This window comes from Sinocyclocheilus grahami, unplaced genomic scaffold (genome assembly GCF_001515645.1).
Source record: "Sinocyclocheilus grahami isolate Dianchi unplaced genomic scaffold, SAMN03320097.WGS_v1.1 scaffold15.1, whole genome shotgun sequence".
In the NCBI taxonomy this organism is placed as follows: Eukaryota; Metazoa; Chordata; class Actinopteri; order Cypriniformes; family Cyprinidae; genus Sinocyclocheilus; species Sinocyclocheilus grahami.
Genome location: NW_015505194.1, coordinates 3,137,183 through 3,163,554, shown reverse-complemented (window position 1 = coordinate 3,163,554; position 26,372 = coordinate 3,137,183). Strand labels below are relative to the sequence as shown.

Genomic DNA, 26,372 nt, shown 5'->3' with positions numbered 1-26,372 from the left:
TTTTGTACTCAAGGAACTCTAATATGCATTTTAAGTGACCAAATGAGTTTCATTTTAGTTACTGAAGGAACTTTCACCAGTCTTTAGAGTTTGAAGGAACTTCTGGGTTCCAATTAGCAAGAACTGGCCTTTTTAAAAGAGGCCTTGAGATTCTCCAAAGTGGTAATCTGAGGAACTACAATGGTGTTTTAAGTATTCCATTTTTACAGTGTGCCTATTTGATCTATTAAATTCAAAGATGCAAACACAGAAACCCGTCCCACACTGGATCCAACCCTCACACACCACGGGACGGTGAACATCCCAGAAGGCTCTCTCTTGACTATCCAGAATCTTTCTCTCCGTTTTGTCTTTTTTCCTGTCGATCCTACAAAATCAAAGAAACACAAAGCTGCAAGACATTAATATTAAACAAAGAGCAGGAAACCTTCCCAATCCACACACTCACACGTCCTGCCTCACACGTTAAAACAGACAAAGAGCAAAGCCCTTGTGCTCATCAAAGTTGCAACCTGCCTGCGAGCAGAGCTAATTCATTTCCATTCCTGCCACTTCACTCTTACGTAACTGACATTTGCTGCATCACTCTCTCGGTCTCTCACTTATCCTGGTTTTGAGCCCTGAGACTCTTTCATTAATCTCTCTTGCTCTTCCCAAAATTGGGGTTTTCGTCATGAAAAGTGTACTGCAGACAGTGTGATGATAGAGACAGACTGATGATCAAAAATCAGAGCAGGGTTGACTTGTGTTTGCAGCCCTCGGCCATCAGATGAGGCTCTTCAGCTGATGTTTGAAGAGCGAGAGACTGCTTCAATCAGTGTGGACCACTCTAAATCAAACACACATGCTAATATGTCTCGCCCCTAACAACTGCACTTCAGCAATATTATTATTGTTACAGCAATATTATTATGTTACATCAGAGTTTGTGTATATACAGTATGTCTTTGTGTGAATGTGTGTGGGCTGAAAAAAAACGGTAGATGTGTCTTCAACAGAGAAGAGAGCAGGTATGAGTGAGAGCAAGTGTTTGCGTAGTTGTCCTGACAACAGCACTTACTTGACCTGTGCTTCAGCCTGCATGAAGATGAACTCCCACTTCCTGGCAAAAGCCCTCTGTAGTCTCGCTAGATTCTCCTGAATGAGAGAGACAGAGATAAATGAGTGAAAGAAAGAAAGAAAACTAAAAGAACTGAAATAGAAAAACTGTTATTCATAATATTATGTTTTTTAACTGTAACTTTGATCAATTAATTGCAGCCTTGGTGAGCACATGAGAACATTTCAAATCTAACCAACCCCAAATTTTATATAAAATAAAATTCTGCATATGAAATATATAGAAATGTATATTAAATGTATATTTTCTTTTGAAATGTCTTATGTGTTTTCTTGCTTTTATATATAAACATAAATAAATTATAAATAGTAATTGATTTTTTTTCTTTATAGTATAACAGCAGTTTTGCAAGTGACCAATATTTTTGGAAAGCATAAAGCATGCTGACTTTGACGTCACAGCTCAAGATAGTCACTAGTGAAGGGCCAAGTGAAGTGACTGTGTGTGTCACTTCAGTCCATCTGCAAGTCATGATGCAATTTTCCACAACAACAACAACAAAAAGTTCAGAACTGAATGTCCATGTGCAAAGATGGAAGCAGGTATTACAGAGGTCCTTGTTTGGGCCACTTAAAAAAAAAAAAAACAATACTGATAGCGCCACAGAGTTTACACTCTTTGGGGGAATCAATCTACAAATGGCGTATTTATCGTTACCTCTGCACATAAAGCAAGGACAAGAGAAAGTATCATCGGAAAAAATGGCATACTTCACCTTTAATTTTCAATGACAAGGGCTCACAATTGGTGTTTTCAGGTATAAAATAACTTGACGTATCTGTCAATACCTGTGAGAATCCAAACTGAGATGCTTTTGCTGGCAAAACACTTTTGCTTCCATTTTCTCTGTCGGCTGTCATCGCAGTGGGTCACTTACCGCCTCATAGTCCGCCAGCTCCAGCCGGGTCTTGTTCTGCATGGTCCGCTTGCACAGATAGATGGCTGTGACAGGCAACAGAGAGAGAAATAGACAGACAGAGAAGAGAGAAACAGACAAGAGGCCATAAGAGACTTGGCCTTATCAACTGTCATGTATAATCCTACCCCTACACACGCACACACATCCAGTGTAAGCCCTTGATTGGATTTAGTATTTTCCTCTGCATCTATCATCTCTGCTTGGCCAGTTCACAGAAAGTAGGAACTATGAATGAGTCACCACTGACCATGAGTGAACATCTGCCCACAGTCAACACACTGTCATACACCCACTAATGCTCTGCAGTTCTCCCTGACTGTTCACCTGTAATAATCCTGGGAAAGCAGATTGTGGGCTGAACATGGGGCGTCCAGCGTCTCTGGGACCTTATGAGTTATGTTAGCTCTCTGAAAAAGCATCTACGGTAAAGCTCTGTGTGCTCTTACATCACTTTGAGTCTGCCCAGCAGGGTCCTTCTCTTACCGTAGTCTGTGTTCTCTGGCTCCCAGCAATTAGAGGGCCAAAAGTATGGAGCCTGGGTGAGAAGGAGAGAGATTATTACTCTTGAGTTTTGTACATTTGTGCAATTTAAAAATTGAGTAGGCAGACTTTGGAGTATGAACAAACTTAATCTAGCCAAAATACATTCAGTCATGCTGCTCATTTCTCATTTCTGTAAAAACACTAATAATTAAATAACACTATCAAATGTAATATTTAGCACATATCACAATGAAATTCCTTTGTATACTATAATTTTTTTTTATGATGCCTAAACTTACTTTTAGTTTTTTTCCCCCTATTTAGACAAAATCTGTATTAACATGAAAATACATATCGGTTTATTGCTTTGGATAGAATTTTAATATTGGTGCATAATAATAATAACAATTATAATAATATCCTTATTTCCCTCAATAAATGTTTTTATTTAAGAACATACAGAGTATCTTAAATGTTATAAATATTCTGAAAATTCAGAATATTCGGAATCTTAAGTATTCTGGTATCACAAAATGAATCATGGTTAATTAACTTAATATACAGTTTCTGTTAATAAAAATGGTTGAAACCAAGAAACGCTATCATACTAAAAGCAATGTTTGACAGCGGGAGGCCTTCGAGTCAAAAATGTTGAGAACTGCTAATCTAGACAATATCTGCATATTTAGATACAGTGATCGCTTCTGGATTGTCAGTAACTACTTCACTAATTTATATGGATTCTGTTTAAAATCAGGTGAGTTTGAAAGAACTAAGAATTTCTTGTCTGCCTCCTGCTTACAAGCCAAAGCTGTAGCTGAAATTATGATTATGTGCCGTGCAGTTATTATATGAAGATATTCATGTTATAAAAGCTATTAACAACATTTGTAACTAACTCTCTTGCCTTTGTGGAGCCAGTCTAAAAGACTACAAGCGGCACAAAGCAAATGATGGTGCATTGAGATCATTATTGTCAGGCAATGAGCTGATGAGCCATACTCCAGAGAAACAGAAACACTAATTCCCTCCTGAGTAATTAATGAATGTACAAAAGAAGCTCAGATTCATTCATTGGCTTATTGATACTCTATCATGCTCATTGGAAAGATAGCCTAATGCCATTATCTGAGAATTTGGCTTTTCTCGTAAAACTCTGGATAAATTACAGTTGGTTTGGAGGTTGATATTGAGACTATATTAATTAAACATTATACTTTAGTACTGTAATGGAGTATTAATTCATAACCATTACACATGCACCCATATTTCATTGTATTTTAGTAGATGATTGCATGTGACTGATTTTTTTGGAGGGCTCTTTAAAGACGAATTCCAGATTGACATGGTAAACATGGTGGATCAGTGTCATTGAGTGCCTATGAGTAAAGTTGGCAGATTTCAAATCTCACTGTCAAGCTCCAGCTGAGCTACTGCCATTGAGATGAATGGGAATGCAAATTGATAGCTTTCTCCAGGTATTATAGAGATCTTTGGCTGAAGAGAATCTGTTTAGTGTTGCAATAATTTCCAAATGAGATGACAGAGCTTCTCACAGCTTTAGCCAGCAGTGCTTCTCCTGAGAAACATCAGAGTTACGTGAGCTAAAGAGGCTCAGAGGAAGACGTGCCTTTGGTCATCTCCTCACTAATGATCTAAATCACTAAAAAATTAAGGATCGGCCTTTACCAGATAAATATGCCCCTATTTCTGGAGGACATACTGAGATAAAATATTATTTAACACCTTAGATCTTAAAAGTACAGCAATAGACAATAAACATAACACACTACTGTTCAAAAGCCTGAGGTTGATATGATTTTTAAATGTTTTTTAAAGAAGTCTCTCAATGGTTGCATTTATTTGATCAAAAAACACAGTATAAACAGGAATATAGTAAAATATTATTACAATTTAAAATAACTGTTTTCCAATTGAATATATTTTAAAATATAATATATTACTGTGATGGCAAAGCTGATTTTTTTTTTTGTCACATGATCCTTCAGAAATCATTCTAATATTGATTTGCTGCTCAAGAAACATTTCTTATTATTTCTATGTTAAAAACAGTTGTGCTGCATCATATTTTTGTATCAACCGTGAAACATTTTTTAAGATCAAAAGAACAGAATGTATTTGAAATAGACATTTTTGTAACACTATAATGTAATACTGATCCATTTAATGCACAATGCATCTTTGCTGAATAAAAGTACTAATTTCTTTCAGGTTGTGTATATATAGTGTTAAAAGTAGTACTAATTTCTTTCAGGTTGTGTATATATAGTGTTAAATAAATCTCAGTAATGTACTGCCGTATAGAGAAGGGCTTAATAAAGGCCGCTGCACTGATCAAACACTGTCCTATTTGCTCAGTAGGTGTAAAGGTCTGTGGAGCTTCTTCATAGTGTGTCTTAGGTGTGATTTCCACAGTAGATTCAGAATCTCAGCAGTGCTGAAGTGAAACATGACCACATCCTGGAAACCACAGCTGCCAGGATACAATCCACGTGACTTTTATTTGGTTGATGGTAGATGGATAAGCTCACCTGAAAGCGGTATAACGTCCCATCATCCTTGAGGGTAAGAACATGATCAGAGATGGGGAATATGTAGCCTTGGGCGGCGATCAGGCTGCCGATGTGTATGGCCTCCGCTGTAAATACAGAAATTAATGCATTTGCTTTCACAAACAATTTAGTCATCAATAAGACGTGTATATTTCTTCATATCAACACCTACCAGGATCATCTATGATTAGGTTCTTCATCATCCACTGAACAATGTCAGAACCTAAAGTTTAAAATGTGGAAACATATCACCTTATTTTCACATGCAAATTTAAGCATAAATTACATTCACTTCCCGAAGCCTTAATAAAGATCAAAATCATCAGTGTGTCAAGACACGTTATGGTTCAAGATTCAATGTGTGTCAGATCAGTCAAGCTAAATCTACATTAGCACCACTTCAATCATGTACAACATCAATGTTTTAGTTAAAAATCAGCTATTAGTTATCCGGATGTGAGCCTGCAGGCATCCATTTAGAGCTGCTCATTGTAGTAATTGTGTTTAGCATTATGTGCAAATCAAGCGATGCGATATCTTCAGGTTTATTCTCTTTGAGGGTTTATTCTAGCATTCCTTATCACACACTAAAGGAATCTGTGAATCTGTGAAAGTGGTTAGTAGGATTGGTGGAGACCACAGGGACGTATGGCTCCTGATCCACCCTCTGATCTATGAAATTCCCTGGAAAATAGCAACTAAGCACAACCCTATACATATTTTATCAGCACTGACAGTGATATACATTTTTAAGAACATATTTTTGAAAACATCATTAAGCGAAATAAGAAAACTGCTATTTTAAAAAGGTGCACTCAGTAACTTTTTCTTCATTAAAAAGTTTTATTCCAAATGTAATGAATAATAATTTTTAATAATAATATATTTTTTAAATCAAATACATTCACATCTGATGAAGACTACTGTGAACCTATTATGAAACACTTTAGCTTACAGAATAAATTAATCATGTCTGCCTGCTAATAATAAGAGAAAAACATTAATCTAAAAAAAGGGCTGAAAAGAGACACAAACAGCCGGATGTGAAAACCAAATATTACTGGCCAATAAAATAAATAAACTTGAATTTCATAAATAAATAAATATAGATATATGTAAACAAACAAACGAACAAACAGACAATCGTTGAAGTATTCATCTTGTTGCTAGACTGATTTTCTACAATTTAAGCAATTGAGCTAATAAAATAATTTAAAATCAATATTTCATGTGAATGCATTTGTTTATTTACATTGACTTGAGTAAACTGTATTTTCACACACATACTGTATGATAGCAACGGCCATTAAAAACCCACATACTTAAGGTTTATTAAATCACACACCAGTTTAGACACAAACTGTCCCACTCCTGCCAGTATACCTGTAACAACGCTGGGAATCTTGGACAGGAAGCTCTTGACCGTTCTGACAGGCACACCTTCAGTTTCATCTTGGAGGCGTGTGATAATGTCCTCAATCTACAGAAAGAGAGAAGAAAGAGTGTGTCTTGTTAGTTTGGACTGTATCTACAGTCTAGGCTTGCTTCACTTTAACTTCAATGCCCATATTGACAAGATATAGAATTAACATAGCCCAGAAAAGCAGCACAGCAGAAGCGTATACACAATAAAAAAAAAAGAAAATCTGTGACATTTACGGTAAAATACCGGCAGCTAAGTTGCACAGTGTCAGTCACACAAAAAACTAAACACCATCATGGTAACACACGATACTGAAACATTGCAATAAACATTAATTTAACAACATTGGATGTAAGATAAAACTCTAATGTACACAACTGATAAGAAAAAACTAAGAAGAAAGTTATTTCAACAAAAAAACAAAATATGAATTGTCATGCAGGGAATTCTGGGAGTGTCAATTTACGGTTTTTCACTGTAAATTATACAATGACTTTTTCTTTTTCACTTCCAAAACCCGTAAATTTTAACAGTATTTTACTGTAAAATTACATTAAATGTAATTACAGTTATTCACCGTATATATAGTATGGAAACTTACTGATAACCAATTAACAGGTTTTTACGGTAGCATTTTTACAGTCTTTTATTCATTCATTCTTTCAGTCTTTTACTGTTAAAATCACAATCATTTTTTTACATTTTTTCTGCGTATAGCGTGCAGAATTCAGCAGAAAATGAAAAGAATTCAAACACAATGTTTTGTACATCTATGAACACCATTTGCACATTTATCAACACCATTTTTGTAATATCCATTTAGGTTTAATAATTCTCAATAGCTCGTTCCTGATAATAATCATTGAATGCACTACCGGTCAAATGTTTGGAATAATTACGATTTTTTTTAATGTTTTTAAAAGACATCTCTTATGCGCAACATAAGACTTCATTTATTTGTAATAAATAAATGCAGTAATACAGTGAAATATTATTACAATATATTTTATTAATACTAATATTTTTTAAAATTTTATTTCCTGTGATGGTAAAGCTGAATTTTCAGCAGCCATTACTCCAGAAATCATTTTTCACATAAATAAATTGCATTTAAAAATGTATATAATACTTTTAAAATATTACTGTTTTTACTATCTTACAGTAATATTACTGTATTCTTGATCAGATAAATGCAGCCTTGGTAAGCATAAGAGATCTTAGCAAAAAAATCTTATTCCAAACTTTCGAACGGTAATGTGTTTCAAAGCCCACATTAATGAAACCACTCAATAATCAATACTACTCAATAGTAAACCAGAAATCAACTCTGACTCACAGTCAGTTTGAAAGCACAATGCTAATTTTATTTCAATCCAGCATTAGACTTCTGTTGGTCTGGTTATTTTACAGCTTTTTCAAGCATTGTAGTATCACATTATAACCAAACTGTTAATCATAACAGGTGTAAACACACACCTACGTCTACTGATCACATTACTAAATGCATTAAGTATCCAATGTGCACAAAACATAGGCCAAATTTATTTATTCCAGGTCTATTTATATTGTTGCACAGCCACAGAAATGGTCCTTTCACTTGTGATGGGAACATCTGTTCTCGTTCCTCTCTGGTTACAAAGGCATCTAAGTATCGGTGGAGGCCTTTGGAATATACAAGCTCGCACCTACGGTCTATAAATAATCCCAGCACTGATGAAAACAGCTTGTGGTTTTGCAGGAGAAAGGGAGCGTAATAAGATTAGGTAGCGTTCTCTGCTTTGGAGATTGCATGTTGTCATCACTGCTCTGTGGCGCTCAGTGCTCTTTTTTTTGCACGTGTCGTGTAGGAGGCGAGATCTCAGTTGCTTCGGAGACATTTAATGCATACAGTAGCTATATATAAACAATCAAAGCCAGCCCCCAACTCCTGTGAGCCCACGACAACACTACACTGCTAAAATAAAGCAAAGCCACTTCACTTCGAGCATAAAGAGAGGGCATTTACATCATCAGCAGTGTCAAACAAAACATACAGCTGTGCTACACGAGGACCCGCCCTCATTATCCCAAAAAACACTCTAGCCATCCCATCCATTACCACATGAGACTAATTTCCTCTCTCTAGCCATGAAAACACTTCAGTTCATCTAATGCTCTCTACCTAGTGTCTAAAACACGAGTCTATGGCGCAAACTATTCTAAATGGGTCGATGAGTGTTGGCCTGAGTCCCAAGAGAGATCCTGGCTGTAGACAGACAACACTGCCAGCCAGAAAGTCCACCTCTAAACTCTAAATCAATACAGATAAAATGCTACATAGTGTTTAGAGGACAAAATGACATCTATCCCACAGACTCACACCTTCCTGCCCCACAAAATTCTCAAATTTCAATAAGGAATCGGTGGAAAAGTAGGGCTGGATTATGGACCAGATGGCCATTAGGGTCCCATGGCTCCATATACAGTGAGACTTTACCACTATGGTCCTGGGCCCCATGACTACTTTTAGGGGCCATTCACACAGAATGCCTTTTTCCATTTAAAACGCAAAAAATAAAAATAAATAAATACAGAGGAATGAAGACAAAAACAAAAACGCATGGTCTAGAGACATTGAGTGAAGACATTTTGAGTGAAGCTAGTTTTTTTAAATTCCATTGTTTTATTTTGTTCGGTTTTCACAAAAATATAAAGTAGCACAATAGTTTCTAACTTTGATAACCAACAAATCAGCACATTAAATGATTTCTGAAGGATCATGTAACACCGACGACTGGAGTAATGGTCTGCTGAAAATTCAGCTTTAAATGCAGCGTCATGCAAAACGCATCAAAACAACACGTACAACAGTCAGACACATCTGTCTAGTGAATGTTTACAGTACATATAAAAACAATGCAAAAGCCTAAAGCGAAAAAACACATTCTTTAGTCTAATCTAATATCTAATAAATATTAGGCTATTTGTATATCTAATAGTCTAATCTAATATTTAACCTTACAAAATATGCATTTTATAATTTTGCCAAATCATCCTTGTTGCTTAAAGTAGGATAAGTGGTCTGTTACGGCCAGCAGGGCCATCCCCGAGAAAAAGAGACAAATTTTGAGCAAATTCGCACTCATCATCACAACGAAGCCATGTATCTATCCTTAATGAGAGTGAATGCCATTAAATGAAGTTAACGGATGCCATGCCTTATCTTTCTGAGAGACGCTCTTTACTCTATTTCAGTACAATCAGCAGCACTCACTAGAGAGCTCTTTTTAGGATGGGCCCTTGTGTTGGCACCATCCCAAAGAGCACTTACATATGTCATAATCTGTCAAAACACTGTGCCGAGTTCTTATTAGGTTATCACAGTACCCTCCCACTCAGAGGCCACTGTGGCGTGTGCTAAATGTAGCAATTAGCGCTCTTGCTTCCAAGGAAAGCTGGTGAACCAGCCTTCAGTTCGGGAAGTGTCTGTAATCATTGGTAACGCTTTAGATTACAACCAGCAATGTACTGCGTAAGTAAACATAATTTACAGCGTAACTTTTTTGTAATTACAGTGTACCTATTCAGTACCTCCGTGTAGGTATAAGGTAACAATATGCGAAGTTTGGGGAATAAAGGAGTAATAATCTGTAAAATTACAAATTATTTCTACTGTAAGTATTTTGAAACTAAGGGGTACCTATTCTAATATTACAGGATATGTATGACCTAACAATCTTTTATTTGCAAGCGATAAAGCAAAAAAATACACTGTGTACTGTTTTTATAGCCTGTACATATAAAACACGCTGGTAATTGTTTCAATCCAAATGCTCGGTTGAGACTGTTGGGTTAGGAAGCTGGCTTGATTTGACCAAATTTGGGTTGATATCAGTAATAAGTAACCCAACGTTGCTGGGTTATGAATGTGGAGGACGTGAATGAGAGCATGCAGCAAGTCACGTGAGTTCAAACGTGAACGGCTCTGTGAGCGACGAAATCCGTGACTGTGGTGCTTAAGACGGGAACATGTGGGAAAATAGGAGAAAACTAATCGAAGCGCAGATGAGGGACAACTTTGAAACTGTCTGGAGTGTGTTCCTTTAAAGGGGTCATTTGATGCGATTTCAAGTTTTCCTTTCTCTTTGGAGTGTTACAATCTGATTGTGCATAGATAAGATCCCTGAAGTTGCAAAGACTAAAGTCTCAAAACCAAAGAGATTCAAAACCAAGTTTATCAAAGTTAAGACTCTGCCACGCCCCCCTAAAACGGCTCGTTCTAACACGCCCCCACATATCTACCTCACTATGTGGAAATATTTGCATAATGCCGCCCAAATGTTCACGTAAAGAAAGAAGGTGTGGTTTCAGTAACCACAGTTAGTGTTGAAGCAGCCATGTCAGGGAGACGCTGTGTGTTTCTAGACGAAAGCAAAAGCACTTTATTTGGCCTTATATTCTTAAGCTTTTCAAAAGAATTTGGTTTAACTGTATAATCTGTATAAGTATGGAGTTGCTTTGCTTTTTTCTGAACTGGTGTAATAAATTTTAATCTTTTATTAGGCTATCTGTTGCCTGTATTGTTACTGTTGTCATATTGTGTGGGATTTAAATTTTAAATTTTTTTTAAATTTAACCCAGCAGTAGGCCTATAGTAAATTGCAAATAATATTTGAATTAAATAAAACAGTCCACCATGTTTATTGATACATTACCTGATATATAATGTATGACCTACTGTATAAACAATCGTTTCAGAGCAATTTGTTGTAGCCACTTACCCTGTAACTACATGGAACAAGGGGGAACAAAGCGCCACTTTAATTTACAGCCCGCAAATGTTGTATTTACCCTGTAACTACATGGAACAAGGGGGGAACAAAGCACCACTTTAATTTACAGCCCGCAAATGTTCTATTTACCCTGTGGTAAATACAACTTACTTTACACATATGGGATCCACTTAGGTCTCTACATATGAAACCCAGCCCTCTACCGGTTCTCACGGATTCAGAGCAGAACACAGCAGGATACCGGCTCCACACGAAGGCTATAGAATCTAGCGAACGTGTTGGGGGGTCACTCAGCCAGCAGCTCTACAAATATCTGTCATCGAGGCGCCACGAGCCAGCGCCCAGGAGGATGCAACACTCCTAGTAGAGTGAGCTCGCAACCTGAGTGGGCAGGACACACCCTGTGCCTGGTAAGCCAGGGTGATGGCATCCACTATCCAGTGGGTCATCCTCTGCTTAGAGAAGGCATTCCCCTTCTGCCGGTCTCTGTGACAGACAAAGAGCTGGTCTGAGGTCCTAAAACTTTGTGTCCGGTCTACGTAGCTCCTCAATCTTTTCATATAAACAAAATAAGGCTTTGTCTGTGCTCTTTCCATTTAAAATTAGAGGCAACCACTGCATTTTAATCATGATCCAAACAAAGATGCTGCATACATGCAACATGAGCAGTTTTTAATCTAAATTAGATTGTATAATTTCGAAATTTAAAGCATAAACAGAATGTATTGACAGTTTTGTGAAACTATACATAAAAATATCTGCATGAAACAGCAGACGAGCTGAATGAGACGAAGATTCACTCTCTGCCAGCAGGTGGCGCTTAAAGCGTTTCCTGGTTTCCGCTGTAAACAAAGCAGCGCTGCACTTATGAACTTTAATATGCATTATACAGAGGCAAGATGAAAAGAAAAAATACCATCTAAACTTTTCTAAAGACAGTAAGTTCCCCTCAGACATGCATTCATATAAACTCCTACCCCTAAATGAATCGCGATTTGTTTAGCATCTCAACCGATTTAAATCGTCACATATTTGAATCTATTTTCAACCGGCTCGTGGTTAATCGTTACATACCTACTGTATACTGAGACAAACGCTTAGACAAAATTACAACAAGAAAATAAATGTTATGTAATAATTTCACCAACAGAAATGTATATATTGTTTTCGTCTATATGCAAACATGTTGATGACGACGACATTAAAATGACTCGTCTCGCTGTTTCTGAGGGATTTGAATGAGAGGTAGCCGCAGATGTGGGTGGTTACATATCAGATTCACCCATAAGAGCCCCTTCTCAATCAAGCCCATCTTTCAAACTTGATTACAGCAAGTCTCAGTAGCCTGTGAATGGCACTCTTACAGGAGAGAAGAGAGAAAACAAGGACAGATTTTCACCTCTGCTGAAGCCGCTTAAGAGGCAAAGTAGATGGTCGAAAAGCTTCTTCTAGTGTACTAGCTTGTCTTGCTTGCCAGGTTAATCCATGAAATTAAAACAAGTCACTTTGGAGATGCATCAAGGTAGGGCTGTGTAGCAAAGCAGCGTGAGTTAATTCATATTCGAGACAGGTTAGTGTCGCTATAGATAACAGCATGGGAAGCGCTCCTGATGATAATACCTTTGCAGCATCCTGTGGCTAATCTGCTCAGTCCCTGCAGGAGATATGTGAACAATCGATGCTGTTGATTTTCAACAGTCAGGTCCTGATGAATGACACTCAATCATGTCTACCCCAGGCGCATACTAACGTGACAAGCATTTCTTATACTCCGAGGCGGAGTTATGACAGCTCCAAACCCCACAGCGAGATAATTATATGTTATGAAATGTGGTCAAAGGTTGCCCATAAAGAAGTTAATTGGAAAACACTACGTGGTAAGAAAAGTGAACATAACTGGCCAATTAACATCTAATATTGTGAATTGTCTTTTACTTACACTTACTGAGTCTAAAAATACCAAAATAACAATCAGATGAGATGGAAATAAACATTCAACATGATATTCCATACTTGGACTTGATTTAAAGACAACATGAAATAAAAATGTATTGCTACACATTATTCGAAATAAAAAACAAAAATGGAAAATAGTAATAAAGTGTTCATTGTCAACATTTCTGAAACAACAGATTATGTAGGTATTGTGTTAGCGCTTTCAGATCTGACTATATTCTGAAACACTATTGTTCAAAAGTTTGGGGTCAGTAAGATTTTTAATTTTATTATAATTATTTTTAAAGGGGACATAACACACATTTTTGCCAATCTCATGTTAATCTTGAGTACCTATACAGTAGTATTGCATCCTTCATATCTCAGAAGAGTCTTTAGTTTTATCAGATTTATAAAAGAAAGACACAGCTTTACGATTCTCTCCGAAAACAGCCGAGCTCCTGGAGGCGTGCCGTGGGCGGAGCTAAAGAGTCCCGAGCACTTATGTGCCGATTGCCAACAAAACAATATTTTATTGTTTTTATATTATCGCTGGGACCGAGATGGTCCTCACTGCAGAACACAAGATACAGGGGGTGTGGTTGGATCCAGATTCAACTCCTCCCACCTTACACCTAAACCTACCCATCTCCACCCCTAAACCAACCAATCTCCACCCCCTAGATGTGGATCCAACCACAAACAGACACGTGCTAAACTCCGTTGCTGTCCCGGAAAAACAAACTGCATCCACTGTTCACGTAACACTGGGTTTTTTGGGAGGTTCTCTTTCCCTCACATCCAAAAACACACTTCTTTGGTGACATTCCTCTGGAGCGAGTCCTGTGCAGTGCTGCTGACAACTTACGTAACCCGAATGAAGCATGTTGGTGGGCGCGCGCTCTAGCTCTCGCTCTATTTGCTGTGTAGCTCTCTTCTGGGAGACGTGTCCATACAAGGAATTCCGCTCTTCGTGACCTCACGAAGAGCCATGCTCGAAAAAAAACTTTCCGAAACTTATAGTGTATTTGGCACAGAAATACTCCGTCATATGTCCAAATCTTTTTTTGAAACTTTGGCCATGTTTAGCATGAGAATCCAACTCTTTAACAGTGTAAATAACTCTGTGCCTGTCTCTTTAATTGCAAATGAGCTGCTGCTCCCTGCCCTCTTTTCCACAATAGAGCTACGCCATTACAGCTCGGATCTGCTAAAAACATCTGTTTTGGTTCTGATTATCATGTTTATCGTGCTGAAATCATGCGTTTTAAACCATATGAGTTTAAACTTCTGATATATGGTTTTCTGAGTGCACACATCCGAAGCACACGGACAGAAAGCGGCTGTCACAGCATGGGAGTACTAAACTACGCTCTCATTCACACACAAGTTTACGTTAAAAACACACAAGTTACAAAAAACGTTATATCTGTGAAGGTAAACTGCTGGGAAATAAATTGCATGTTTATTTTAGATCTGTGTGGCAGCAGCAGTAAATAAATCAATAAATCCACTGCTCTCTTGTCTCCTCTGAGGCTGGGACTCTAAACAGTGTTCTGTGCTCGTCTGTGCAGCCAATGACAGAACAGTTAGCATGTTTTGCTCAAACTTTCGCCATAGCATTAGAACTGGTACACCGTTGTCACTTGCAAAATCAAAATGACAGTGCCATGGGTGGAAACGTGCAGATTAAGGGGCGGTAATATTATAATGAGATCCCTTTGCCACATCACCAAGCAAGCGAAATCAGATGCGCTCGTTTTTTCAGAAGCCTGCAGAAAAAACGGCTTACCAAAACAAAGTTACTGAGTTAATCTTTTTCACATTTCCTTGGTTGGTAGATGCAACGGGGACCTGATTATAGCACTTAAAACCGGGAAAAGTCAGATTTTCATGATATGTCACCTTTAAGAAATTAAAACTTTAAAAATTATTTAGCAAAGATGCATTACATTTATCAAACGTGACAGTAAAGACTTTTATAATATTACAGAAGACTTCCATTTCAAATAAATGCTGTTCTTTTGAACTTTATATTCATCAAAGGATCCTGGAAAAAAAATTATATGGCAGTTTCCACAAAAATATTGTGTGTTTTCATCATTGATAATAATAAGAAATGTTCTTGAGCACCAAATCAGCATATTACAATGCTTTCTGAATGATTATGCAACATTAAAGACTAGACATTTGATAGCTTTTGCTAGCATTTGACCCATATTTGATAGCATTTGATAGCTATTCACGGTCATACAGGTTTGGAACAACATTAGGGTGAGTAAATGACAGAATTTTGTTTATTCTTTTCTTCTTTTTTTCTTAAAGGAAAATATACCTTTAAAATTCATCACATTAACCTGCACATTCTCTCTTGAGTTAAAAATGACACCCACCTGCAAACGTCTGGCTTTCTGTGAGTGGCCTCCATGACTTTAAGAGGCTCTTCTGTTTTAAACACCTGGCCATGCAGCTGGGACATGAAAAAAACAGGCATGCGGGTGAAAGCTAGTCTCTGCTGATCTCATCTCTCATCAAAAAGCTCTTCTGTTCTCTGTACATCAGAAGCAGATGTCTAAATGCAAACTCTTTACCTGGATGTTCAAGGTTTGAAGGATTCAAAGTCCTGCATAAAGCAGGCTGAAAGAATCGAGGTACAAAGTTCCCGAGGTAGAGGCTCCATCTAAAAAGTCTAAAAAGTACCTTATGTATTGCCTCCTCCTCTCTCCCTTTTTCTCTCTTTAAAACCTCATAAAATTCTATAAGGTTTTGAGGTCATTTCTGGTCTCGGATGAACATTTCATACTTTACTGCATGTACTCTGACATTATTATTTTTTCCACCCAAAAGGTTTGTGAGAAACTGCATTACTTAATCAATTCACAATAGGAACAGATTAAAAATGTCAAAATACAAGTCTGTTCGACTGAAAAAATTTATCTTATTTATGCTTACCACTACTTGAGATAGTTATCAAAGATTCTGTATGCATATGATAATGATTAAGTTAAATAATGATAAATAGACAATATCATATCAGACAATATCTGCTGCATGCTTTACTTTTTACTCTAAAATGCATTTTTTTGTTACTATATGCTATGTAGTCTTAAATCTTTAGTATAATTTAAATACAACATCAAAAACAGAGCTTTTGCCATTTCCACACTACATTTTGTTCTTTGCACTGTATGTAGCTGCCTCACCAATTCGTTTGAGCTACAATGTCACGCTCTTTCACAGAGAAATTAGATTATATTCATTTAGCCATCTAGATTATAGTTATAGCACCAGAACTCATTCACACTCATAAATGTGTAAAATAACATGCAAAATTAGCATATAAACTGCTATAATATCAACTCACAAAAACGTGTGCTAAAATGTACTGTATTATTTTATGCTAATTAATGTTAAAGAAAAAAAAAAGATTTAAACAGCTTTACAGCTCAAATACACAGATTTTAAAAGAATAATTTATTTAAGTGTTTTTATAAAATTATAAGCCTCACATTGTTACTTTTAAATGCTCCAAAAATTTGCCACATTTCTAATTCAGTTCTTAATACCTCACCAAAACCTCTTTTTTAAAACCTGTGATAGTCACCATTATGTCACAAATGCTGTTAAGTTCACCCAAAAATGACACATTTTGTCAGTTTACTCACTTTCATGTTGTTCCAAACCTGTATGAATTTTTCTTATGTTGAAAACAAAACAAGATCAAATGTAATCAAATGGTTGCTGGTAGCCATTCACTTCCATAGTATGGAAAAAAATGCTATGAAAGTCAATGACTACCAGCAACTTTTTGGCTACCAACATTCTTCAAAATATCTTCTTTTGTGCTCAACAGAAGAAACTCAAGTTGGAACAACTCGAAAGTGAATAAATGATGACAGAATTTGGGGTGAACTATCCATGTAATTGCGCCTAACTTGTCAGCGACCTGTGCAACTTAAACCCTGGATTTCATTCATTATGTTTCATTTACTCATATGTTCATCCATTACTTATTTTTTTATGCCAGTGGCCACTATCTCCAGCAGTGCTTTTTTCTTGTGTTGGTATCTACAGTAAAGTTTCACCAGTCTTACTGTTGACTGATTCAGAGACATGAGTATTTCCTTAAAACAATTCACTGCTCTCTAATCTCAGTGATTCTCATGACATGGCCCACTGGAGCTGAACAGCAGTGGCATCTACACAGAGCCTGAAGCAATCCAGCCAACAATGTCAGAACATAGCACACATGAATTAGATACAATAGGAAGACTAGGGCAAAGGAATCAATGCCAAAGCTGACAGAAGCTCAGCAAGCACCAATTTAAGACAACAAGAAATTACATCTGACCCTGTTGACTTTATTAATAAAATGCAGTGGCATTTGCGAGTGATTCCTGAGAAGGGGTCGGCCGATTATCGGCCTGGCCGATTATCGAAACCGATATTAAGCATTTTTATGATTAGCGGTCTCGGTCATTTTCAAAACCGATTTGGCGATAAAATAATTTAATTTTGAAACATGCTATCTGGCTCTGATGCAGCCTCTCTGCCCACCGCCCTTCTGATTTGTTGGGAGTCACGAGTCCGACCAATCAGCGTGAAAGGCTAGAGGCACTGAAAATGTTGCACTCTCACACCGAAAGCACATGCTAACTGGAGCTACTTCAGTGATCATACATCAGTTGTCTCTCCAAGGCAGCAGCAGACGTTGCTGAAATTGCAATAAATCATAATCCACTACACTGAAGTTGCAAAACACCTCAATATTATCTATTTATAGTTTCCACGATGGGGAAAACGCAGACGGAATTGCAGAATCCAGCCACATAAATGGAATGTACTGTATAACACGGAATGTCACGGAATTCGTCAAAGTTTGGATGAATTAATCAAAAGTAGGTCAGTACACTTAAATCGACTCGCGCTATGGACTAGTATCTGTAAATATTCAGTTTAGCTACTACTACTACTACAATTACTACTACTGTCACGTAGGCTAAGATTAGGATTACTTTTGAACCAAGTTTGCCTAAAATAGGCTATTAGTGTTATAGTTTCATTAAAATAGCTGCGGTCTTTTTTAACAACTTCTACAATGGAGCTATAAAGACAATTAAATTATTTACACTTATTTACACATTCATTTTAAGTTTTACACCAGACATATATATCAGATCAAAATACCTGTTATCAGTCTACTTGGGCTGTAATAATCGGTATCGGCCCTGAAAAACATATCGGTTGACCCCTATTCCGGAGTTATTCTAAAAATGGAAAAAAACCTTTCTCTGCCTCTAAACAACTTTTATAGACACTACCATTCCCATTCACCTCAATATAAGAATAAACAAGCAATATAAAAGCCCATTTTATTCTCAAATCAATTCCTGATGGATAAAACAGGACTCTCTTTATTTTATACCGTATATTCTATTTCCAAGTCATCCAGGACACAAAATCAGAAATTACAATAGCTTCAACTCAGTGCACTTATATTGCATTTGTTCCCCCCAGCACTTTTAGGCCCAGTTTGCACACACTATGCAAACATCATGAAATATACATTTGAAAAAACATGAATTTTTTTTTCATAATTTACATGATCTCACTGTGAATGTGCAGCATGTTCAAAGAGATTTCAAACTGGAGAAACCCAATCCACTTATCTCATTGTAAAGATACACCTGCTTCAGCAATATAGATAATTAAAAATTATATGAGATTGCTTCTTTGAATGATTTTTACAAAGTTCTAGGTGTGATTAGGTTAATTTACATTAATTATGTCACAGCAGGATAATCTAGGAAGAAAAACAAACAGACAACAACCTCCTTGATGGTAAGATAGTACTTTAAGTCATATCACCACCGACACAATCTTAATCACAAGCTACAAACATTTTCTATCTTTGCTTACAAAGTAAACAATTACTGTGAATATGATTAATGTAAAGGTACTAATGGAGTGGATAACATGTTGACTGCTGATATGTATCCATGGAAACATAAGGTCGAAATTGATAGAAAAAAGATAAAGAGAAAAGCCTTCATCTAATATAGCACTTGATAAAGATGAGTGCAAGTGCATAAAAAATAAACAATGCATTAAACTCATATTTATTAAATGTAGTATAACTCTTATAAAACTGCATTTCATTCTAGACTCCCAAATATAAAATTAGGCTAAAGACATCCATCAAGCTTGATTTTTAGTCTCTACATCAAGCAAGTTTCTGTAAATAAAGAGCTATGCCTACGCCATACACGACTGACCATCTTTTCCCTTGAACAGAAGGACGCCAATTTTTCCAAGCACCATCAGCCAACTGGCTTTAAAACATTGAAGGTGGCTGAGTTCATTACATTCTTGTCTATAATTAGATGACTAGTGATGACAGATGGACACCGAGAGAAAACACTTTTAAAAAATGCTCCGGTTACTAACGTAACCTCGGTTCCCTGAGATAAGAGTTGTTTATACATGCTTATGGGGAAACTCCTGTTTACTTTGATACTGAAGCCTGATTTGTTTTCACAAGCAAATGGGGCTTCAACCCGCAAAAAGGGGAGGAGCCGACTACTATATAAGACAGCTCTGAGTGCCATTCATCAGAATCATTGGACTGTCAGCAATAGCCATCGACTCGCATCGCCAGCTTACGCAACGCTCGTTCCCTTATCTCAGGGAACTGAGGTTACGTTAGTAACCGGAGTGTTCCCTTTGAAACGGTCTCCTCCCATTGTGTATTCACGCTTATGAGGAATGCATCCAACAGCGCAGTGCTATTAGTAAATGCAGAACTAATTCCCAGTCTCAAAGTAGCCGAAATGAGGGCCCCTAAGAATGAGCCCCAAGCTAGCCTGCTGTGGACTACATAACAAAACCTTTTCCACTCAAAGAAGAGAATAGGTGAATTTAAGCAGACAAGATCCGTGCCTGGAGGGCAGGGACGTCTAAATTATAAAACCTTGTAAAGGTTGATGGTGGCAACCAGCCTGTGGCCGCAGAGATGTCATCAATAGAGATCCCACTGGACCACGCCCAGGAGGAGGCCATCCCTCGAGTGGAGTGGGCCTCACCCCAATAGGGCATTACAAGCCCTCTGTGGCATAAGCCAGGGCTACAGCATTGACTATCCAACAAGATAGAGAGCACCTTAAGCACATAGCTGTGTCTTGGTTTGAGGATGACTTAACAGTCCTTATGCTCAAATTCAAGGCATGAAGCACTGACTGACAGTGCTTGCAAGTCACCTACTCACTTGACCGATGCTAACGCCAAAAGGTGGGTGGTCTGGAGCGGCTCAAAGGGAGGGCCTCAGAAATTTAACGACAAGGTCATTTTTGCCGACTGACTGGCCCGCCACGAGAGCATAATTCGCCACAATGGCTGCCACGTATACTTTGAGCGTGAAAGGGGTGTGCCCCTTATCCAACAGTTGTTGTAAAAAAGTGAGCATGTTTGTCATGCCACAAGAGGACGGGTCCAGGCTGCATGCTGCACACCAGTCAGAAAAGACTGACCATTTGAGAGCATAGAGGCGTCTTGTAGACGGTGTTCTAGCATGCAAAATTGTGTAACGAATCAGCTCATGGGAAATATGAATAATTAATCATAACTAGTTATAATTAATTATGAATATTTTAGATCCGCTGTAGATATTTAGCTGACCTCTCAGGGTCAACTGTCTTGTATGGTATTAGTTACACTTGCGGGGAACTGTAAAGGTTCCCGTCGAGTGGCCAAACATGAAGGTTCCACAGCTCAGGTCTGGGTTGCCAAATCATTCCTCTTGCTTGCGAGAGTAGGTCTCTCCTCAATGGTATCGGCCAGGGGGCTGCCGATAGCAGCTGAATCAACTCGGGGCACCACGTCTGATTCCTCCAGAAAGGGGCCACCAGGACCACACCATCCTGTAAAGGGACCGTGACCTGAGACCATCTTTGTGATTTATGAAGGCTACCATTATGAAGGCTAGCGAGCAGACCAGGACGTGTTGCCCCTTTAAGTCTGGTAGGAAGGCTTTCAGGGCCAAAGAAACAGTAATTATTTCGAGGCAGTTGATGTGCAAGCGTTGCTCCAGGTGTCACCAGGAGCCGAACGCCGGTCTGCCCTCGTGCAGTGCTCCCCAACCTGTGTTGGAGGCATTTGTTGTGACTACCTTAGTCCTGGAGGTCAGCCCCAATAGGACGCCTGACTGAATCAGGCAAGAATTGCTCCAAGGGGCCAGAGCTTTGATGCAGCAGTTGGTGTCCCTGAAACGAAGACACTCCTGGCGCCAAGCGTGGGACAGTACATGGGCTTTAAGCCAAAATTGAAGGGGCTGCATGCGAAGCATGGCACGCAAAGTCCCGCATTTGAATCGATCACTGTCCCCAGGAAGACGATTCGCGGGCTGGGAGACAGAGAACTCTTGGCTAAATTGATTTTTAGCCCAAGTCGCTCCAGATGGCAGTAGCAGAGTAGCAGCCACCTGTGAGCGATTAGTTCCTGTTCTGACCTGGCTAGCAAAAGCCAGTCATTGAGGTAATTCATGATACAGATTCCCCTCTGCCTCAGTGCATGGGGCCAGGGATAGTCTAAATGGAAGGACTGTATATTGATAAGCCACCCCCTCGAATGCGAATCTCAAGAATGGTCTGTGATGAGGGGCTTTCTGAATGTGACAGTAAGCATCTTTCAGATCCACCGATAAAAACCAGTCCCCGGGGCAAATGCACAAAGAAGTTTCTTTTAGAAAGAAGTCTTTTGTGTTCACCAAGTCAAACTATGATTATCCCAATTTAAAATAACTGTTTTCTATTTTAATATACTTTAAAATGTAATTTATTCCTGTGATGACAAAAAGCTAAATTTTCAGCATTTTCAGCCATTATTCCAATCTTGAGTGTCACATGATCCTTCAGAAATCATTATAATATGCTGATTTGATTTTCAAGAATCATTTTTTTTATTATAATCAGTTGAAAACAGTTGTGCTGCTTCATATTTTTATGGAAACCGTTAAGGCCACAGCTCCAATGTAATAGTGGTCCCTCTGAAACCCTGTCTAGAAATACAGTGATTTTAATAATATAATAATAAACGTATTAAACGTAAAAAGTATAATAACCGTACATCGAACCTTTACAGAGTATGTTATGAAGCTGAGAATGTCCCAGATAATGATACACAGTTATTAATCACTGCATTCCATTTTGCTGATATCAATCACTGTATTTCAATTGATATAATCACTGCATTTCATTTTACTGTTATCGATCACTATTTAAATTTGCCAATATCAATCACTGTTTTAATTAGGGATGCACCGATACCACTTTTTCCAGTACTCGCCCGATACCGATACCGAAATAAACAATTTATTTTTGGTACTTGCCGATACAGAGTACCTGTCACGAATCCGGTCCATGAACTTCCAATTTCATTGACTCTCGCACTACACACTGTTGCACATCACCCCGGACTACATTTCCCATCATGCATTGCACTGATTGCACCCAGCTGTTTCATATCACTCCCTCACTATTTAACACTCACTCTGATCCCTTCCCTCTGCCGAGTATTGTTTCAGCGTTTATCACTCCCCTAGTGATAGCTACACTACAGAGCCCTCAGTCGTTTCCCAGCCTTAGCCTTAGCCTTAGCCGCGTTCTCGGTTTCTGATCTTCGCCTGGTTTCCTGGACTTCTCCCCTAGTCTTGCTCCCTAGTTTTAATTTAATCTAATTACTCTACTGACATTAAGGCTAAATGTGTCAAACGTTCAGAAGCTCATATGAGAGAGTTCTGGGTGACTGAACGAAATGAAATGAATGGAGCAGACTGGGATAAAACAGACAATGTGGGAGTCGTGAGTGGGTAGAAGTCAGTCGGAAAAGCCTTGGCAAGGACTGGAATTGAATTTGTCTCTGCGCATCTGCACATTTTTTGATTCTCTGCAACTTACATTTCAGGAGAGAGAATGTAGAATGTGTGGTCTCTATCAGATCAGATTCAAGGAATGAAAAAAAAGAGAGGAAAGCAGAGCAAAACGTTTGATATTGACCTATTCCTGTTTTTTACTGTGAGATGAAATGAGACAGCTGGTGTACACTGTGCTTGCTGTCAGTTGGACAGCTTTCTTCTCCGCCCCATTTGCTTTGGACAGTGTTCAAATCAGTAGCATCTGATTCCACATTCTCATTGATCAGCCACCACCAGACATAAAAGTGGGATACAAAGGGAAGGATGCTTGGCAGCGAGCTCCCACTCAGCCAGGGCTTGGAGCCATTTAGCAGATTGCAAATCAGACAAGGTGAAGCTGGACCGTGGCCCCTGAGATCTGGCCCTAATCACCGGAAGCAAATGAGTGATGTGTAATAATATAACAAACAGATTTGGCTGATTTAGACCAATAGATGTGGTGAGCTCCTGAATATTTCACATAATTGTAAAACATTTATGCAAGCATACATTAGTATGACATTCAAGCAGCCTGTTATAATCTCAATGGTCTAGTGAACAGAATGCTTTGGCCTGAATGTAAAAAGAAGCATGGCAAACAATAGGGACCCTTTTATCTATTATTTCCAAAAGAGAGACATCTGATTATCTGCCTGCATAAACAAACAACATCCACATTCCACAAATCCACATTTCCTGCACTTGTTGTACATCTGGCCATTGTGAAGCAATGCGTATGTGGTCAAAGCTTTGCTTTTGAAGACTCGTTATAAAGAAAAACTGCAAAAGAATCTGAATTTCTTTGGTAAACAAGCAATAAAGCTTGAACCCTGCCAGTTAATGGAATTAGTGTCAAATAGCCATTACCAAATCAGATATATATATATATGGGCCATTCTACAGAGTTGGTCCAAAGTCAGAGTTAAAAATGTCTTGAAAACAAATTTATTTTTCCAAATCATTTGTGTGTATGCAAATTGTATAATATCCAAGGTACACATTTCTAGTAATTGTGCAGTTAGTTCTCATATTGTATTTTCCGAAAGTTTTGGAATATTTGTCCTCTCCCCAAATTTGTCACTACCGAAACACAGTAATAATAATTTAATTAGAAGGGTTATATTGACCTATTAAGACACAGTAATAATAATTTAATTAGAAGGGTTATATTGACCTATTAAGAACGCAGAGGAGATTATAAATGAAAATCCCACATTCTCTTTCGCTATTTACGCTGCCATATATACCATAGCTCATGCATTGCATAATGTTCTGCAGTGTGACATGAATGAATACTACAAAAACATAACAGTTAAGCCATACATGGTGAGGGAATGCATAAGATGATTATGACATTTTTCATGAAGAGTAATAGCATGTATTCTGATATTAATTCTTAATAATACTGTTTGTCCTTTTTGGCATTTTCACCACACTGTTCAACAGCTTCTGGAACAAATGAAGAAGTTAGAATTCCAACTTAACGGCCGTCGGATGAAATATGATGATAATGGTGATCCAACCATCAGTTTTGCGGTCACACTTTGGAATACTGAAACAAATCCTCCACGTTTTGAGATGGTGGGCACGTATGATACATATCCAGAAATTACTTTTACTATCAACAACTCTCGCTTGCCATGGCATAACAATGGTCCTGTACGTTATCTTTTTGCTGAGTATTTATCTAAACATTCACCTAACATTGATTAATTGTAATAGCACATTTTCCCATTCCATTAAGGTTCCATTCTCAAACTGTTCTGTGGAGTGCAAAGAGGGATTTTCGAGGGAACCTAATGGATATCATAGTTGCTGTTTTCTGTGTAAAAAGTGTCCACATAACAGCTATGTGAATTATTCTTGTGAGTATTTTAAGCAATCGATGACAAAACAGGTATTTTATCAGTCCATGCTGTCACTACACAAGGGAAAGATAAGGGAAGATAACATCAAGTTTAGCATGTACAGGGTGGGGAATAATTTAGAGAATACATTTAAATATTTGATAGTTGTTATAGTAGACCATAATAGCTGTATATATAAACCCCAACCCCAAATGATTTGAATAATTAAAATGATATCCGAGATGTATTTTGCATAATCTGTTTTTAAATATGGTGTCAATATACTTCAAAATGTAAATGTGCATGTTTGTACAATTTGTACAATATTATTAATGGAATTGTAAAAAAAAAAAATCATAATTACTAAAAAACTGTATCATTTTATTTTGATCTAACTTTAAATGTTGGAATATTTTGTTTACCTTACAAAATTAAGTGAATTATTGTGTTTACAAATCTACCATTAATAAATACTGTATACTGTACGTTTTATGAACACTTTTAATAACCAACATAAAGTAAATTTATATATGAAAATGACAATAAACAAACAAACAGCAAATAAATGGATAACTTCAAAGAAGTTCAGATGGAATAGATATCACAAAGATGAAATGTCAGAACGGATAGCTACCAAATGTGTTAGTATTTGGTGCCAAGTTCAAGAAGAAAAAATGATGAAGGGATATTTTACAACATTGTCTTCTTTTGTGCTGTCTCCCATTATACAGTATTATACAGCATTATATGGTGTTATGCAGAGATAATCTGTTGAACCTTTTGTACTGTTTAAACTTCATGACCCCAAATGTCTGATTTTGGCTGTATTACATTCTCATATTATTTTGCTGTTTTTCAGGGGACCCCTATACCTGTTCTCCGTGTGCAGAGAGCGAATGGTCTGATGAGGGCAGTACGACATGTAAGAACCGTTCTGTTGTCTATCTTGAGGTCACAGAAATCCTCTCCATCATTGTCATGGCTTCTGCCACATGCCTAATAATTCTCCTTATTGCCATATTTTGCCTTTTTGCTCATAATTACAACACACCAGTGGTAAAGTCTGCTGGTGGCAGCATGTGTTTCCTCATGTTGGCGTGTTTGATAATGTCTACAATAAGTGTGTTCTTTTTCTTTGGAAAACCCTCATCTGTATTCTGCATCCTGAGAAATGTTGCATTTGCATTTTTCTTCACTATTTTTCTCTCCTGTATGGCTGTCCGTTCCTTTCAAATTGTTTGTGTCTTCAAAATAGCTGCCAAGTTCCCTAACATTCACAGCATTTGGGTAAAGCACAACGGACAGTGGCTCTTTGTTGGATTTTTTTCTGTCATTCATTTAATTTCTTGTATAC

General features: G+C 37.7%; 1 protein-coding gene across 1 annotated transcript in view; it reads right to left on the bottom strand.

Moving 5' to 3' along the window:
- rgs6 (regulator of G protein signaling 6) overlaps positions 1-26,372 on the bottom strand; it is a 68,360-nt gene that overhangs the window by 9,251 nt on the left and 32,737 nt on the right. The window contains exons 3-9 of the mRNA XM_016294453.1: positions 6,479-6,575; positions 5,268-5,318; positions 5,075-5,181; positions 2,523-2,574; positions 1,998-2,062; positions 1,061-1,137; positions 286-367 (exon numbers count right to left, since the gene is read on the bottom strand). Coding sequence (XP_016149939.1) covers positions 286-367; positions 1,061-1,137; positions 1,998-2,062; positions 2,523-2,574; positions 5,075-5,181; positions 5,268-5,318; positions 6,479-6,575 — 531 coding nt within the window. The remainder of the gene's footprint in view (positions 1-285; positions 368-1,060; positions 1,138-1,997; positions 2,063-2,522; positions 2,575-5,074; positions 5,182-5,267; positions 5,319-6,478; positions 6,576-26,372) is intronic.